This window comes from Perissodus microlepis, chromosome 16, assembly GCF_051167445.1.
Source record: "Perissodus microlepis isolate ML-2025 ecotype Zambia chromosome 16, ASM5116744v1, whole genome shotgun sequence".
NCBI lineage: Eukaryota > Metazoa > Chordata > Actinopteri > Cichliformes > Cichlidae > Perissodus > Perissodus microlepis.
Window position 1 is genome coordinate 20,876,939 of NC_140476.1, and position 18,679 is coordinate 20,895,617.

Here is an 18,679-nt window from a genome sequence, read left to right on the forward strand (position 1 = left end):
AATATTCCTCATTGAGGGAAAAGATTATCATCCTGTATGTATTTCCATGTAACCCTTAACCAGACCCAATTTGTAAACCGACAGAGGGACCTCTTCAGTACAAAGTTTCTTTATGTAACTCCACACTCAAAAATAAAAAGGGACAAACATTTTATTCTCTTGCAAGTCTTCCTCTTTTTTTTCTAAAAACAAACCATCCATCAAATATTGCACAGTAAAAACAATGAAAAAAGTACATCATTACAACCCTCATTAGCAAAAGATGCAAACAAGTTCTCTAGTTGTAGGTCTTTTTTTTTTTTTTTTTTTTAAGGATATTCTCCTGCTTTGGCCCCTTGAGAAAAAGTCCGCTAGATTAACGATTACTTCCAAAGTATGAAAAAGGCTTTCCGGGTGAATTTGAACATACATGTGAATCCTCCAAGGTCCGAGGGACATTTGGCAAATGGTTAAGAGGCTCATTTAATGTGCACACAGTAAGGAAGCGTATGCACCAAAACATACTGTGGGGGTTATTAGGCTCTGTGGGAGTTCATCCATCTCAGTGCTCTCCAGAGTTTTACCTCCTCTACCGTCAATGAGATCCAGTGGGCAGGTTATAGTGAATCCTTTCTAAGTTAGTTGAGTTTGGCACTAATGCGTATCCACTGAAGGGCCTGCCTGGTGTACTGGACAGCGTGAGCGATGCTACTGTGAAGAGTCAGTGGCCCAGACAAAGTATTCAAGTAGTTGAAGAACTCTGATGAGGAAGAAAAAAAAGATATTGGTCTTAAAACATCTGAAAACCAAAATGCATTTGATATATTTTCATGGTAATCTCTCCCCTTTTTATTTCCCGTTTAAATCACCACTACCTTTATTCTCCTTTGCAAGGTTGTCTGCCACCTCCCAGTACTCATAGCTGTACAGCACACTGTTGGTAATGTTCAGGTGAGTTGCTGCCATCTGGTGGATACGGTGGGGAATGCTTATGAGGGAGGCAGAGCTGCTGCCCTCGTGGGAAACCCGTGTGAGGTGTTTGGTATTAGGCGAGAGTGAAGAGGGGGGTCCTCCTGTACCCCTAAGAGTGAAAACACACATAAACAACAGAGCAATCAGCGGTGGTTTCAGTGGACTAAATGGGCTAAAGAAAAGGTCTATCATTCAAAGTTATCATCCACCTACTTCCCAGAGTCACTCCAACCGGGTGGGGTAGTAGGCACTTTAGGAGAGCTCTGTAACAACATGCAAATAAGGCTTATTGACGTGTCATCCAATCATAAAAGTTGACTTGTTTTCAAGTAAATGACTTGTTTTTAGATGTACCTTAAAGTAATCCAGCAGCACTTTGGAGTATTTCAGCGCGTGATCCTTCTTCAAGCGAAACATCTGCCAGTAAAGGAGGGCCAGGCATCGGAAACTGTGGGTAAGAGTCGGACATGGCGCAAAATCATCCTCAAAATGCATGTCCTTCAGTATGATGATAGATGTGGCTTAAACAGATGAGATGACGACATACGTACCACAGAACCGCCAGCTGTTTGTCTTCCTGTCTCGCCCCGGGGCCAGAGTGGCTCTTCAGCTTCATTGCGTACCTTAAGAAACAGGGTTTTTAACACCAGAGCCGCAATTTGTGTTTATGCACATATCCAAATCCAAATGACTTGTGACCGCTTTAGCATTGAAATGTCATTCACCTAATGAGCTCCACTGTTTCCGAATACATGGTATAAGGAGACTTTGCTTCGAGCGGCCCTTCCTCCATTGCCTTCCCACATTCCATGAACGAGAGAGCAGCATCAACATAGTTCACAGCCTTCCCTAGCTTGTCGACCTGGAAAGAAATAATCAAAAGAGGCAAAATATTATTTTATTTGTTACTTTTTTTTTTTTTGGGCAGCCCAGTGATACATGTTTAGCACTGTCACAGCAAAAAGGTTCTGGGTTTGAGTCCAGTAGCTTGCTTCCTCCCACAGTTGGAGAGGCAAAAGAAGCCAAAATGTTAGGTTATTTAGTGATTCTAAACTTGCCGTAAGTATGGCTGGCACCCCAATCGCCCTGATATAAACCAATTTGTACCAGAAGATGGTGTCAGTGTAATCTTTATTGTAAGGGTATGCTTCAAAGTGCTGTAAATGTTTCATTTCAGATGGTACTTGCAATTCCTGGATTGGCCACTTAAAAAAAAAGTCAATCCACAAAGACCCCAATGTTAAAATGTCTAACTTGATTGGCATATTTACACTATAGCACTTAAAGCCTGGCACAAAAAAAGTTTTGGTCTCTAATTTGTTTGGGATGATCAGCTGCTCCTGAGGTTTCTAAACGAGAAAAAGAAGAAACTGAGAGTCTGTGTTCATTCGATTCCCAGGAAAAGGCAGCAGCATGGTTGTCTGTTGTATTTCAGGATGTCAGTGGGGCAGTTTGAGCTCATGTTGGCAGAGTTGGGAACACATCTTAGGAGGGAGAGAAATCATTTTAGAGAGCCGACTGACCCAGAGCAGCATACAGCTGTGTGTCTGAGGTAAAATTGGATTATTTCACTATTTGTATATTCAGTACTGGTGCACGTTTATTGCCGAATGCAGTGGTCTGATTGGTCGGAAAAATCTGAAAACTCAAGCTCAGTTTGAAAAAACAAATGAATCCATCACGCAGTCGTTGTGAACGCCTGCATTAAGAGTAGTTGTTTTTTAATTTTTACTTCTATTATCTGACTAATAACAAATAATAATGTGAGCTACACACTGTCGAATAGTTTTGCGCTGTTTCACTGAGTGAAATTTTGTATTGTGTATTTCATTTATACGTAACACTGATTTTGCAGTGCACCCACAAAGTTTATGGGTGCTGCATCCAAACCAAGCCTGTTAACATTAGCTGATAAATTAGCATTCCCTACTCTCATCCAAGTATGGTCACTTTGTTAACAAGGGTCTTCCATGTTCATAATCCAGATGGGTGATGTCACAGTAGCTATGCCCATCTTTTAAATGCAGTCTGTGATTTCGGAGACACTGTAAGCGAGGAGCTACGTCACAGTCCAGAAATGCATAAAGAAGGATTATTTTGAACTGTGAATCATGCAAAGCTACACAGAGACAAAGAACTGCATGCTTAATGAACACAGATTTTAAAAAATAAATAAATAAGCTCCAAATTTCTTCCACGTTATCTGCAATAACTATAATTTAAATATTAACAATTTATATTCAAGCAAAGATCAAAGACTCACCATGGCATCAGCACGGTGCTTCATCCTTTTGGCTTCATGTAAGTAGTACTCAGCATGGTGAGGACTAGAAAAAAGAGACAAACACACAATAACGTTGATTACAGACTGTAAAGAGTATTTTATGAGATCATGCAGAGCATACTGGGTGATATAAGGGAAAATGTAATGGTCTCAAAATGAAAGTACTGAATGTTGGTGATGTTTTTCAATTAAAAAGTGTATTAGCAAAGCAAATTAAATGTATTTTGAATATTCAGCACTTACACTTGGGTAAATCAAATGACCTTATCTACTGTGAAACATGGGGTTTTGTGTTTATCGCAAAGGTTTCCTAATTTTAAAGTATAGTTCAAAATTTTAAAAGACATGAACAAAATGTAATCACGTGACCCTTGACAACTTCATTATGATCTAATTACACATTGTCTGAAATGCAGTCTGGGTTAATTATAGTGATTTTTGTGGAATCTTATTATATAATCCTGTTTACATACCATCACTAAGATTACATAGACTGTCAGTCTGTGTTTTTATAAGAGAAAGGCAGCGTGGGCTGTGCAGGAATGGACTGTGTGGACTACGCGGGATTGCTCACATTTCGTGGTTAGGCACAGTCCCCCTTTGTGCTGCAGTGCTCCAGGACTCAGGTGGTGGCTGGGGCTGCTTCGACACTTTCACACACTCCACTTCCATCTTGGGCTGAGTGCACGAAAGGAGACGGGATGAGCAAAAATGGTTGGAATAAGTGGAGTTGGCATTATTTAGAGTAGCTGTTTATGCTACCTTTATCGCAGAATCTCTGTTCTTGTCTTTGTTCTTGTGGGTGTGATGCTGTTCTGCAGCTTTTGTTTTGGAGTTAGACTTGGGGATCTCGGGGCTCTGGGGCCGGGGAGACAAGGGAGACAGCGGAGACAGCGGCCTCTTACTGTCCAAATCGTCCTCCACACACCTGGTTGATACAAATGCCACATAATATGGGATTAAATTGCATCGGTGCAACTGGGTGTGCATGCCACGTGGCTGTATGTGCAAACTGAAGTGTGTCGTCATAGTTTTTCTTACCCACTGTCCACGGTATCAGTCGTTACGGTCTCAGCTGTGAAAGATGACGACTCTGTGTGGCCTGAGATTTTGTCTGCATAACTCCTCTTGTTTTCTCTGTGTGACACACCATTCTCCAGCTGGTCACACACAAACACACATGTACATCATGAGACCATACAAAAGTATTCAAATGACATTTTTCCTACAGAACACAATGATTTATTCAATTTCTGTGGACATGCACGTCACATTTGGCAAAGAATGAAAGGAAACACTGTCTACCTTGCGCTTTCTTGTGCTGTCTTTAGTCTGTGTCTCAGGGACGTGCAGGTGTTTCATAGCCTCACTTTGCTTGTCCTTGGCTGATAAAGATGAGGAGGAAGAGGAGGTTTTTTTAGGAGTGGATTGAGTAGCAGTGTCTGGGACCCTCTTGAGAAGACAGAGGTCTATGTGCACCACCAGATTTCGGAGCCCTCGCTGGGAGTGGGGTGCAGTCTTGTTCCCTCGCCCAAAGGGGACGAGGGTGTAGAGTTTTTGCTTCCCCGCACTTTGCTGGTCCTCACTCGGGTTACCTGAGCTGGGTCGCCTTTGCTGCACCACCTTAGGCCTGCTGGCGTCAGGCCTTCCTGGGCCCTGTTGCCCTGGCTTGGCGAGTTTCCTCTGAGAGGTGGAGTCTGCTGGGACTTTGGTAATCAGAGCTTGAAATTCAGATTCAGAATCTGAACTCGATGAAGACGAAGAAGAGGATGAGGAGGATGTTCTCTGAGGAGTTGGGGACCGTGAAGATGAAGGAGGCGACGGGTCTGGCTGGAACTGTCTCTCCTCCTCACTTCTTCCCCGCTTTTTTGTCTCCCCTTGCTGATGTGAGTGGTTGGTAGGGACTTTATGTTTGGCCTCCCATTTATGTCGCTGTTGTTGCTCCTCCCTCTTCCTCCGACTTTCCTCTCTTGCCGTCTCCTCTCTCCTCCTGTCCTCCTCTTCCCCCTCGTCTTCTTCAGCCGAACTCTGGATCCAGGACCGTCTCAATAGCTGCTCCTCCGCCAGCCTCCTGTCTTCCTTTTGCTCCCGTTTCCCTTGCTGTTTTTCCTTTTGTCTATCTTCCTTTCTCTCGTGTTTTCTCCCCTCTCCTGTGGTCAGATGATCTCTTCTGCGTTCCACCTCCTGTTTCTTAGTTTGAGGTTTTTTCGGTGTTGTTTTCGCGTGATTAACATTCACAGTGGTGGGGGCAGTGGCCTCCCAAGACTTGGACCTGTGTTTTTTGAGGCCAGGGATGGACTGAGAGTTTGGCCCACAACCAGAATTACTAGCAGCTCTGGAGGTAGATTGAGAATTATGAATAGGATTGATTTCACGAGCAGTAGGGACTAAATGCTTTGCTCTTGTGGGGCTATGTTGAGGATTTGGTTGAAATGGAGGTCGGGGCTTGTGACTGGACCTGCTTCCCTGGATTTGCGCAAACTGTGATGTGTTTCTAGTTTGGGACGCATCAGCCAGCTGTTTAGAGTTTGGATAAAAGTTAGGCTTGGGTCTAGATGTGTGGCTTTGATTCTGACTAGAGGTTAAAATGACAGAAGCCTTTGATTTAGTCTGACTTTGGCCTTGGTCCTGTGGTGGTCGAGTCTTGGGCCTGTGTTTGTGAGATGGCTGAAGATGAGTATTACTCGTGGACTTGATATTTGTATTAGTGTCAGACACCGGGGCGATCCATGGCCTAATTTTTATCCTGTGGGAATTGGTTGATTGACTGGGTTGAGGTTGGTTCTGACTCTGAAACTCAGGGTAGTGACAAACCCTGGAAGGAGCAGGTACACTGGGACTCGGGCTTCTTGGAGGATCTCTAGCTATAGGGCTAGGACTACGGCTGTCTCTTAGTGTCCCACATGGACTGGGGCAAATACTTAGAACTGGACTTGGAATTGGGCTGTGCCTTGGACTAGGGCTGGGACTTTGACAGGTGCTGGTAAATGGGCTCGGACTTGGACAGTAGCTGTAACCAGGGCTTGGAAGGGGGCTGTTGTTGTTGCTGTAACTGAACTGTGGGCTGGGAATAGGGCTTTGGCTAGGGCTGTATTCCTGATTGCTGTCAAATGACCTTGCTGGGGATGGGGCTCGGTGGGTGTGGGGAGAGTGCAGGCGTCCTGGAATAGTCTGGGAGGGATTTTGCTCAGTGCTGGCACATTTTTTCCGCGACTTCTTCAGCCATTTATCTAACTGCCACTGGGCAGCAGGGGGGTGATCAGGCTTAAGAAAACACAGAAACAGAGAGAGATAAAAAGAAAAATTAATCATAAAATATTGATGACAGTCGGGGATTGTGGGGATTTCAACATACAGAAATTGGCTGGAACAACATAATAAAAATGCTATTATGCAGCTATATCCACTGTAGATCTGAATTATTATTACTGACATAGCCATATGCACACAGCATTTTATCACTGCCACTGGCTGAATGAATTCTAATTCTATTTTATGTACTTTTTTCAACTACTTCCAACATAAAAAGGCAATGCTGGCTAAAGAGGTCCTTAAAAGTTGTCATCAACCTATTCTTATTTACATCAACCTGATCTGAATGTGTCTAGAAAGCAGACACAAAAGGATATAAAAAGTGAGTGAACAATTCAATCATAAAAAAATAATTTTATAGAACAGAGTGTGGAATGATTTCAGTAGTTTGAGGAAAGAAACAGCTTGATGCTAAAGCAGTGGAGACTTGCCAGATTGCAGGGGCTTCTAATAAAGCAAGAGGTTAGGACTTAATTATGCAGTAATTTTTTTGCAGGCTACACGTGCAATCGAAAAGTCAAACGTTAAATCATGAAATACTACTAAAAAAAATACAAGATATTACACTACTACTATAAGTAGGAGAGTAATTAAACCTCCTGACCTATTTTCATCATTATGGGCTAATTTTGTGATAATCCAGGGCGAACAGACGATTCTGGATCACTTAATCTTACATTCAACCATCGTAAGGAATGATACAAGCCTCAGCCAAATGTGTATATATCACACTATCTGCACATTCTAATAGAAACATGTAAAACTGTAATACATTCACAGCACATGAGAAAATACCTCACCGGCTCAGCTGTTGTGAAACTATTTAAAGTCCAAATGACAAATCTGGATTATGACTCATAAATAAATTCCAACATTAGAACCTTTCAACAGCATACTTTCCAACGCATGCTCAGTGGACTCGGACTGAGGTTACAGTAGCTCAACCCCTCATCCACTTATACCAAATGACTCACTTAATGTTTGCTCAACAACTGGCTTGCTAACCATAAGAATCAGAAGGAAAGTAGGAGTTTTTTACTCACGTAAAAAAACAACAACAAAGAGTTTACTCACAGCTGGAGCGCAAACGTCTCTCTCTCTTACGTGCTCACTTCTTTTCTGTCTTCCCTGACCAGGAGCTAAATTAAACCTCCACTCCTCAAGCCAAACAGTGACCCCTCTGCCCTCCTACCCTCATCCCTCGCTCCCTTTCCAGAGAAGACACTGCATCTCTTGTGCCCTCTTGACTGCCTCCCCTCCTTCTTTTCTGTCCCTCCCTTTTTTTTCTCACTACCTGGAACTCTGGATTTGCTTCTTCCACAACTCCAACCCCCCATCTGTTCCTTGGGAGACACTCAAATACTTGACGTAAATGAAAAACACATGGTTTACACCCCCCCTCCCTCCCCACAAACACACTCCCTTCCTCTATATAGGGGCCCAATGTCGTGCATGTTCAGTAATACAGTCTATGCTATGTCATACAGGGCCTTCCATTCATAGAAGAGAAGCTGGTTTCCCCTTCATTTCCCACACAACACACATCTACAATGCCCCCCACCTCCAACAGCCGATACCCTGGCCTACACCCTGTCTGTATTTATTTGAGATAATAACAAACAAGCAGTCCACATTATTTTTTGCTGTAATATCTATTTTTTGAAAAAGGTCTAGTTGTAGCTGTCAACCTGAATTCAGGTTTTGATGACTTCCACATCTCGAGGGCTTCTCTCTCTAAGAGTCACACGTTTAAAACGACACCTACACACTAGTTCTACAAGCTACCTCTGCCCCTCAACCCCCAAGTCCTCTTCCTCTCCCACTTGCATGCATTCCTCATTGCTCTGTCCCTCTCCACACCTGCTGTCAACTGCCTTAAAGCCCACAACTCCCTGCAGAGAAATCACCCTCAGGCTCATAAACAGAGAAGGAGAGAAACATGTGAGACATGGGCAGAGAAGACGGAGAACGCAGACGGGGAGGCTGTGGCTTCAGCATTTGGTACCTCCTTGTTGTTGCACAGTGGCTGGATGTTGGCAGGCGACTCGGGATCAGGGTGAACTTCTGGACTCTGGCTTGGGCTCCGGGAATGAAAGCTACTGCTGCCTGACTCATTGGTGGAGTCTGAGCCTGAGGAGTCTGAGCTGGAATGTCTCACCCGCCTGCCATGTGTGTGCGCTCGCTGTGCTGACAGGCTGTCAGTCAACACACACACAAACATCAGAGAGGGGTCAGAGGGGGTACGCAGGCATATATACTGTTGTTATTCACAATATTTAACTCATATTTACAGGCATACAGAAGAAAAAGGAAAAGGAAGTGAAGGATTTGTAAGCAGGTACCTGTGTCTGTCCCAGGAAGCTGACTCATGAATCACCTGTGGGACACAAAACAAACACAGTAATTTGTTATTATACACATTAGAAAAAGTGTCATTCAAGGGGAGAAGCCAGGCACTTTTTCTTTCCCTTTGGCTTTCTCTGTCCTCACACACTCTCCCGCATAGTCTCTCTGTCTCCTCAAGGATTCTCAATATCTTCTAATCATGTCCGCCTCAGGCCAAGACTACTGACAAAGAAATGATCAACAATATGGGAAGATGAGCGTTACCTACCGTGGGAGTTTCCTCATCATCACTGCTCAGCTTCAAGTCATCGGCGAGCATGCTGTAAACCAACAAATACACAGTCACAAAGCCAAGAACCAACTGAAACCTAATCTCTCCTGCCGGACAACCACCTTTCACAGCCCATACTTAATTCGATCTGATACATTTTTTTTAATCAGTCTATCAGAATGATGCATTTCAAATTTTCAGCACTTCCAAACGTTTGTGTTCTTCTTTATTGAAATGATAAGTTTGAACACAGCCCACAGATCTTCAGACATATATTCATTAGTGGAAACTTTACATGAGGGTGCAACCAGGACATGGTTTAAATCCACTCACTTATCTGGATGGTTATCTGCAGTGTTCTCAAATGGCTCAATTTGACATTATAAGGTAACAAGTACATGTTGCCATGACACTCATAATTGAGCTCAGGTGGATCCTGCTTCCCTTGATCATCTGTCAGATGTTTCTCCAACTTGTATTGGAGTAAATTCAGCTGACTGGACATAATTTGGAAAGACACACGGCAGTCTATATAAGATGCCATTGCTGACTGTACCTCTCAGAGTATAAACCAAGCCAAGAAGTCTAAGAATTGTCTGCAGACCTGTAGGATTGTATCCACGAACAGACCTGGGGAATGATACTGAAAAATTTCTGCAGCATTAAAAGGTCCCAGTGAGCACAGAGGCCTCCATCATCCGTAATTGGAAGAAGTTTGGAACCAGCAGGAGTCTTCAAGATCTAGCCACCCTGCCAATCTGAGCGATTGGGGTAGAAGGGTCTTAATAAGAGATGTAACCAAGAACCTGATGGTCACTTTGACAGAGCCTCAGCATTGTTCTGTGGAGAGAGGAGAAGCTTCCACCAACCAGCCCTGTGAGGTAGAGTGGCCAGATGAAGACACTCCTCAGTAAAATCACATGACAGCTCAACTGGAGTTTGCCAAAGGACACCATAAAAAGCAAAATTCTCTGGTCTGAGCAAAAACAAAAAACTGAACTTTTTGGCGTGAATGGCATCATCACCTGACCAAAATATCATCCCTAAAGTGGTGGCAGCATCATGCTATGGGGATGTTTTCAGAAGGAGGACTGAATCCGGACACTAATCAGGGTATAGAGACATTCTTGATGATAACCTGCTCCTGAGCCCTTTGGACCTGGGGCAATGGTTAATTTTCCAACAAGACAACGAACCTAAGCACACAGCCAAGATAACAAAGGACTGACTTTGAGACCACTAGCCTAGTGTTTTTTACAAAACCAAACAAAAGAAAACCCCCAAAATATTCCTCTGAAAATGGTCAGGTACAAGGAATAAATAAAAAAATCAACCAAAGTCCAAAGAAAAATATTGCAAGACTTTCAAAATGACAAGAAAGTCTGGCTCCTTGGAAATAAAATATAAAGAGTTGAGTGGTGGTTTAAGTCTTTTGTACAGTACTTTAAGTTTCTTTTGATTTCAAAATTAAATTTCAATGCAGTGAGTTTTCTCCCCAAAACAAATAAAACTCAGTTTCAAAACCAAATAAATTAAGCACCTTTGGCTCTTAAACTATACAAAGATAACTAACTCAGATTAACCAATCACTGCTAAACCCTTTACTCAATATTGTCTTCAGTAAAGATGACTGGTTATGTATTGGTTATATTATGTAACTGCACAAGCTTTATTTACATTGCAGAAACATGTTCAAATGTTTAAAAAGAACTTTCTATAAATATTTTAGTAAAGTCATCCCCCCCAAAAAAATTCTGTGTTACATAACAAAGGTTGTGAAATTGTATAGTTGGCTTACACCACTCAACATGTGTTTCACGTTAAAAGGAGGATGTAAAAAGTTAACAAACAGCAGCACATCGGTCTCCACTGACAGCTTTCAGGAATGTTCAGTAACCTTTAACCCGACTTGTAGCCTGGAACACCGTTAGCTGATTGACCTGAGATGTCTACATCTCTCGCCCCTCTTTCGCTATCACTCATGTTTTTCCTTGCAGCTACTGACACGATGAGGTTGATGAAGACAGTTTACATAAGTTGTCGAGACACGCACGAGTATTTGTGATGTGTTTCATCACTCTGTGTGTGTGTATGTGTGCGCGCTACAGAAGCAGCTCAAGCTTGAGGAACATCAGAGGATCGTGTTTCCTTAGGCCACACTTACGATTTGTGGGGGGCCACATGAGGGTGACGGGCCATTCGCAGCGGAACATCCCCTCGGTCTGACAGAGAGAAAGAAACCAGATTACAACACTAATAACAGGGAGCTGCTTGTAAATGATGACAAATGTCAGATATTCAAATTTGACAGAAAAATCGGCAAAAACATACTTTGCCTTTGTTGTGTAGTTGGCTGTTTGGTATCCTTTGGAAAGACAGACAACAAAACAACTGTAAGTAAATCTCACTTTTAACAGTTAAAAGTGTGTCGTCCCTATAGATAAACATTGACTCATAATATGCAGGAAAATCACCAGAAGTGATTGAGGTTTGGTTTTTTTTCACACATTTGTTTTTCCTTGTCAACCACAGACACGCTGATTCAGAAACAGCGAGCGTAATCTCAGTCCTTCAACCTCAAACACAGATGAGAACCAGGAGGTGAAAGTCTGAGCAGTTGAGCAAAATTTTAAAACCTGCAGATCTTCCCAGGAATTTACATCCCAACAGCTTCACCTCCAGGTCAGATCGTGCAAACCTCTAGAAAAATAGTAACAAACCAAAGAGATACATCTACAGGCCTTAGTTAACATGTTAAATGTTAAAGTTCGTGACACTACAAGTAGAACCGGAGAAAGCCTCTTCTCTCTAAAACCAACATGTTACATCTGGAAAAAACCACAAGACATCTGTAACACGGTGCTTTGGACAGAGGAGATCTAAGTATTTGGATGTTTGGACATAACACAGAGTGCCACGTTTGGAGAAAACCAAACAGCAAATCAGCACAAATATCTCATATCAACTGTCAGCACGGTGGTGGACGGGTGATGATTTGGGCTTGTTTTGCAGCCCCACAACATGGACATCTTGCTGTAATTGAGTCAACTATGAACTCTGTATATCACATTATTCTAGAGTCAAATGGGAGGCCATCTGTCCAACAGCTGAAGTCTGAGTAAAACTGGGTCATGCAACAGGACAAAGATCCCAAGCACAGCAGCAAATCTACAACAGAATAGAATCAAGGTTCAAACGTCAACTGGATCGAAATGCTGTGGTGGGACCTTAAGAGAGCTACACATAAATGAATGCCTAAACCTTGATGAACTAAACCAATGTTGTCAAGAAGAGTTGACCAAAATCCTTTCACAGTGATGTGAGAGACTGATAATCATACAGAAAACCATTACTTCACAAAGAAAACCCCAAACATGATGTATAAATGAAGTAATAAAGCTGAACTTCAGACATTAAAGATAAACACAAAGTCACAGACATACCTTAGAGTTGTACAGGATTCGTTGTGCTGGGTCACGCCTCAAGGAGTCCCCAAAGTCCCTCCAGGACTGGGTCATGTCCTGTTTAGCAGAAATGCAGAGTTGGGGTCAAAGGCCAATGGTGAAATGCCACTGTGATGGATGAATCTTCCTGAATACTAAATCAGCAGAACTTTCTTCATTTCTCTACAGTCCTGAGCACCATGTTTAACAGCTGACTCTAATTATGAACACTGTTCCTCCCCACCAGGGGGAGCGTGTCTGGCTGTGAATATGGGTTAGCTTCCCTGTCTAGTGTAAGTTGAGAGATGTGAATTGCACGCTTGAAACATCTGTGATCAGTGTGCAGTGAATTAAAACCCCCGGCTCACCAGAGCTGTCGGTGTACAAAAACAGGTGCATGTAACAGCAGCTCACTAGCTTTGAATGTGAACAAAACGGAACATTTTGGGCTCAAAGTGTGATCTAATAAACTTAGAAACAGACATGATTTTGCAGTTTTCAGGAGGACTGCACCATGGAGCTGTTGCATTTTTCATTCTGCATTTTCAAAGGTATTCAATACATGAGTCAGAACACACAAAAAAGCTCATCACAACATTTGTTGTGGAAGGAAGCCCTGGGGAGAAGAGCATGAAAGACATCTGAAAGCGAACCGCAACGAATGCTCATCAGTGCTGAGTGCGCCGGTACAATCACCAATTGTAGAACATGCAATAAAAGTGAAAACGTAGCTTTGCTGGATTGATCTGTTTTAAATATTTCCACAAAGATCTTAGAAGGAAGTAACTAAAAGAATCATCGACCCACCCGTCACGGACTGCTACAGGAAACACTGCTTTACTTGCAAAGGGCAGGGTCTTCGGTTCACTCTTGTGGCATGCAGTGTTTCAGCTATTACCACAGATTAAATGTGCTCCCACAGTGACTGTGTGGGGGGTTTGTGCTATTCAGGTTACTAACTGTTCACCTGATAACTCATTTATACAGAAAGAGAGATCAGCATTGGCTTTTGATTTCCTGTACACTGAGACAGTTGTACTAGTTTTTGACACAACTTCATATTCGAGGAACTTGTGATGGACATTTTATAAACTTCTCAGACTTTAAGATTACATGCATTACATTTTAAAAAATAAATCTTGGTCGACCACAGTTGAAGCAGTTTTAATGGGGATGTCACAGTCTCATAAAATCTGTATATTTCTTGGTTAGTATAACAGATGTCAGGCCTGTCAGTCTGATGAGTACCTGTGCATTATGTTGTTTGTTCTAATAATAGTTTCCATGCAGACATTAGATGCATGACACATTATAGTATATTTCAAATGATTAACTGTGTTACTACTTACAGATTAGACTGTGATGGTGTGTGTGCGTTTGCGCGTGTGTGTGTGTTGCAGCTCGCCCTGAGGTGAAATGTGAAAGTCTGTGGTAAATACACACTATTATACACCTGGACTATTACGAGAATGTGCGCCATTTCTTATTTGTTCTCTCTGCACAGCACTTGAGAGGAAACCAGGCACACGCAGGAGGCAGTGCATCCACAGAACACCACCTTTGCTCCAGCTCTGATCATAATCTCTTCTGATTAGATTGCCCGCATAGCTCATAGATGCTAACAAAACATCTTGATTTTGTACCATTCATTCCCCATTTTAGCTCATGTGATTCCTCAGATGTGTCCCAATGTGGAAGCATGGCAGCTCTGGCTGTAATATATACGTGCATGCAGCAATCGTTGGGTAAAGAACAAAAGCAGAGGGTTTCTTGGCTGCTGAAGCGGTGAGCATGCTCTGGAAAAGGTCATGTTTTATCAGATCTGATGTCAGAAGATCTGCGTGAGTGTGTTTTTGTGTGTGTGCGGCAGAGAGTTGGTGGAGCTGATCTTAAAGGATTCAGCTAACATTTTGGTTAATTTGCTGCACTTACTCTGTTTAAGAGTTCAGGTAAGTAAATTATCAGCACTCTTATTATCTGTGCGTTTAATAAAATCCACATCCAGTTAGCTTAGCTTGGCATAAAATCAGGAATCCGGGGTAAACAGTCTAGTCTGGCTCTTTCCAAAGAAGAAAAAACAAAAGATAGAGAGAAGACAAAAAATAATAATGTATACACACACACACACACATATATATATATGTACATTAAATGACTTTTTTTTCTCTCCCTCTTCTCCTCCTCCCTCTTCCCACCCTCAGCATTAAGCCTTAGAGGGTGTGTATTTCCTCTCTCCGCTCATCCTTTCACTTCATTATCTCTTCTCCTTTAGTCACCAAGGACACAGCACCAGCCCTCACTCCCTTTTCTCCATTAAAAACAACAGTATCTCCCAGGTGGAGTATTATGTGTTGCTGTCTTCCTCCCACCTTTCCCCAACAGGTCCTCTGTAACTCTATTCTTCTTCTTTGCCCTGCTCTTCTGTCTACACTAGTGACCGTCCACGGGGAAGCAACTTAGACCAGTGGGCCGCTCGGCACACACTCAGATCTGGTTAATTATGGTCAGAATGATTAGCTAGTATCAGTCAACAGTAAACATTTAGTAACTTTAAATAAAAGAAAAATCTGTGTATGTTTTTGTAATTAAAATGCTTCTTGTTTTTGCACTATGAGGAGTTTCTGTTTAATTTATCATATAACTTCCTAATTGTTAAAGGTGAGAGGTGTGGAAAACAATTGTAACTGTAGAAAAAAGGTGCACAAGAGAAGAGTTACAGCTACTGGGTGGTGATAAGGCAACCAGATGAACTGATACACAAGCACAAACTTCTGGTATCAACCTCGAGGTGCAATAATAACCACAATCTACTACACACTAGTGTCAACCAGATAGCATCTGATACTGGATTATTAACCATGTTATCATATGTGTCCTATTAAAATATATCAATAATTATCATCAATGCTACTGTATCCTGAGATCCCAAAGTCAAAGACAAAATGACATCTAAATGTTAGTGTGGATTGTGGAAAAAAGCTGGAGGATATCTTCCACTGTTTCCTGACATTTATGACAGAAGTGTTCAGCAAATGCAGATAAACTGATAATGCATATATGCACAGGCTGCAGCCCACAAATGAGCTGCTGCTGGCATTTCCTCCTCTTAAGCATTAATGTAATTGTAATCAGCCTTCTGAGTCTAAAGACAGACTGAAATGGCTCTGCAAAAACATGCAATCAAATGAAAGAGCTGTAAGAAGTGCAAGACACATCTCGAATATGAGGTGGCAAATTTAATAAGGCAGTTGTTTAAAGTCAACACTGTAATAAGTGCTAATGCTTTAAAAACAAACCAACTGAAATCAAACTTGAGTTATTTCTTACCTCAAATATATCTTTGGCACAGCTGTTGTGTTGGCTTCCTCTTCCCTGAGGAAAAAGAAGGACAGACGTTTGGTAATTGAGGAGAACGTGACTAAGGGTTAGGACTGACAGATACTCAGAGGGAATTTTTTTTTAAACACTTCAAAGCAGAAGATGCAGGTTTAGTTACCAATTAGACAATGAATAAAGAGCTATTGTTGACTGTGCACACAAATCATATTTGAGCATCTTAGTTTCAGTTAAGTGAGGCGTGGGTGTATTCATTTAAATTTCAAATACTGCACACTTAGGCGCGCTGATTAGCAAACATGGCGATGCACATGCACTCAGCGCACACACAGTAAATACACGGGCTAGTTCATTTCTCGCTCCGGGCGTTGATCACGGGTTTTACGTTTCAGCCTCCATCACAAGGATGCAAACAGACTTAAAAAAAAGGAAAAAAGAAAAAAAAATCACCTTCTGCATTCTGCTTCCCGCCTTTTTGCTGCAGCTGCATTCATACCTTAGCGTAGCACTTTACTGTAAACCTGAGAGTCTCTCACATGCACAGTAACTGTGAGAGTTGGGATGACTCTGAAGCTTCTTGATGACTCATATCTTAGAAATCACAGCTGCAGATAATCAGCCGGATGCTGATTCTTTTGCAAGCAACTTTCTGTTTCCATCCACATTAGGCAACCCCACCGTCTCTAACTCTCACACACTTACATTTATCCTTTTAAACACTTGAGCTCACAATTTAAATTCACACTCACTTGTATGAAAAACCCAGAACCACGCAGCTCAAGCATTAAGACGAAGAATAAATGCTTCACGCTACTTTCACTTCCCCATCTGTGTAACCGTGTGTGTCGTGGGAGTGGGTTTCGTCTTGACTGTGAGTTTTGGTTTTCTTCGTTTGTTTTTTCGTGTCTGCCACAGATGACAGTGCTGCACCAAGTATCAGCAGAAATACTGAGTTCAGATGTTTCGAATCAACCCCGACCTGCAGAACAATGATCTGACTCTGTTTCACAATTTGCTTTTAGGCAATTACACATTTAACTTTTCCTTTGCACTTTAGAATTCATTTCAGTGCGTGTGTGTAGAGCAGCAAAAGCATTCGTGTGTGTGTGTGTGTGTGTCTCTGCTCGCATGCATGACTCACTATGGTGTCTGAGTGGCTGAAGTGTAAGCCTGCAGAAGGAAAATAGTGTGTGTGTGAAGAGCTGTCTCATTGCTACACCCACAAGACAGTTATGAGGCCTTAGGTCTAAATGAAAAACAAACACAGAAGGATAGTATTTTAGTACCTGTGCCGGTGCACAGGAAAAAGTCTGCCCTGCTTCATCAGCTAACACTTACAGTCACACAGTGCTACTTTACGCGTGCAATGTGTTTAACAAGTTCATGCCTACTAACATCACAGGCTCCAGCTCTGGTGCAATACCCAGATGAGTAAACCCCCTCTGGACCAAACAAACCACAACCCGTCACAATACCTGCAGCAAACAGCATGCAAACCTACAAGGCTGCTAACCACCTGTTACATTCTTAAAGTATCTTCAATTACTGAAGCTATGCTCGATTTCAAGGTATTTTTAGCCTTTTCTATCTGAGCTTTAAATGGAAATTCTACAGATGCTATATATTTTTTTTTTAAAGGAGTGCAAAAAGCACGATTCTGCCGCAATGAAAATACACAGTAATAAATATTAACTACACAGTTGACGTAGATGAACCTGTTATTATTCACATAATATTTTCGAACTACTTCAGGAACAAATCTGTGACATTTTAAACGCGAGGACGAAGCGCAGCATTTACATCCATGACATTTGTAAAATAAGCACAGTGACATAAAGCTGTCTACTCCTATTTTCTAAGTAGGACCTATTCCCTGCTCTTTGCCCTCTCACCTGAGAATATGCGCATCGGAGCAGAAAGCAGACAATGGAAAGTTTCCCTTTGCCAGCGAGGACAGTAGGCATGGTTCATGGATAGTCAGTGCTCTCCTCCGGCGTCCATACCAGTGAGGACTGGTGTTAGCAGATCCGATCCTTCCCTCACTACCATCACCACCATCATCACGCTGGCATCGGTCCCGGCTCGTAGGTCCACCGTACAGCAGCAGCAGCGGCAGCGGAGTCTCACCGGAGAGGCAGACCGAGGGCGAGGTAGGCGGTCCGGCGACGTCACGGATGACACGCGTAGCTCACACCAGAGAGATCACGACTCAGTGGACCTGTGGATGTGCGAAAAGTTTGAAGTGCGTAAATGGGAGATCATAGCCGTCAGCTGTTGAGTGCACCACTGACGACACACTCGATGATGTAGAATTAGAAAACGTTTTGGGACATCCAGTCTAACTAATAGGGTGAAGGTATGAGTAGCCTTATTTAACCCGCAAGCTTCACCGAGTTTCAGTTACTTGGGGCATTGCAGCGAGCACAAAATAATAGCATGACATGATACGGGAAGTTGATAACAGCTAAAGAGTAAGAACTTGGTTTCTGCATACACACTTTATCAGGCACACCATGCTAGTATCAGGTTGGACCCTCTTTTACGGTCAGAAATGCCTTAATTCTTCATGGCATAGATTCAGTAAGGCTCTCAAAACAGAACCTTGTTGAGATTTTTGTCCATATTGACAGATTAGCATCACACAGTCATCATAATGTGAATCTACTGCTCTACTGCATCCCAAAGGTGCTCTACTAACTGAAATTTGATGACATTTGAGAACTCATTGTCATGTTC

At 42.5% G+C, this 18,679-nt stretch overlaps 1 protein-coding gene across 1 annotated transcript; it reads right to left on the reverse strand.

Annotated features, from left to right (window-relative positions):
• Positions 1-133: 133 nt before the first annotated feature.
• Positions 134-18,237, reverse strand: aff3 (AF4/FMR2 family, member 3). The gene is made up of 19 exons (XM_084908066.1): positions 17,836-18,237; positions 15,935-15,979; positions 12,608-12,685; positions 11,496-11,529; positions 11,329-11,386; positions 9,162-9,213; positions 8,890-8,924; positions 8,553-8,742; positions 4,541-6,499; positions 4,277-4,395; positions 3,998-4,163; positions 3,810-3,913; positions 3,215-3,278; positions 1,677-1,813; positions 1,503-1,574; positions 1,306-1,399; positions 1,165-1,214; positions 855-1,060; positions 134-739 (listed from the first exon to the last, which is right to left on the reverse strand). Exons 1-19 carry the CDS (start codon positions 17,905-17,907, stop codon positions 618-620), a joined length of 3,657 nt encoding a protein of 1,218 aa, XP_084764192.1. The 5' UTR covers positions 17,908-18,237; the 3' UTR covers positions 134-617.
• Between the last annotated feature and the right edge of the window lie 442 nt (positions 18,238-18,679).

Excerpts from the sequence above, each read along its gene's own strand:
- aff3 (XM_084908066.1), bottom strand. The coding sequence starts at position 17,907 with ATGCCTACTGTCCTCGCTGGCAAAGGGAAACTTTCCATTGTCTGCTTT. Across the intron at positions 12,686-15,934 it reads GTGCCAAAGATATATTTGAG|GACATGACCCAGTCCTGGAG; the intron begins GTAAGAAATAAC and ends TCTGCTAAACAG. Across the intron at positions 740-854 it reads CCTTGCAAAGGAGAATAAAG|AGTTCTTCAACTACTTGAAT; the intron begins GTAGTGGTGATT and ends CTTCCTCATCAG.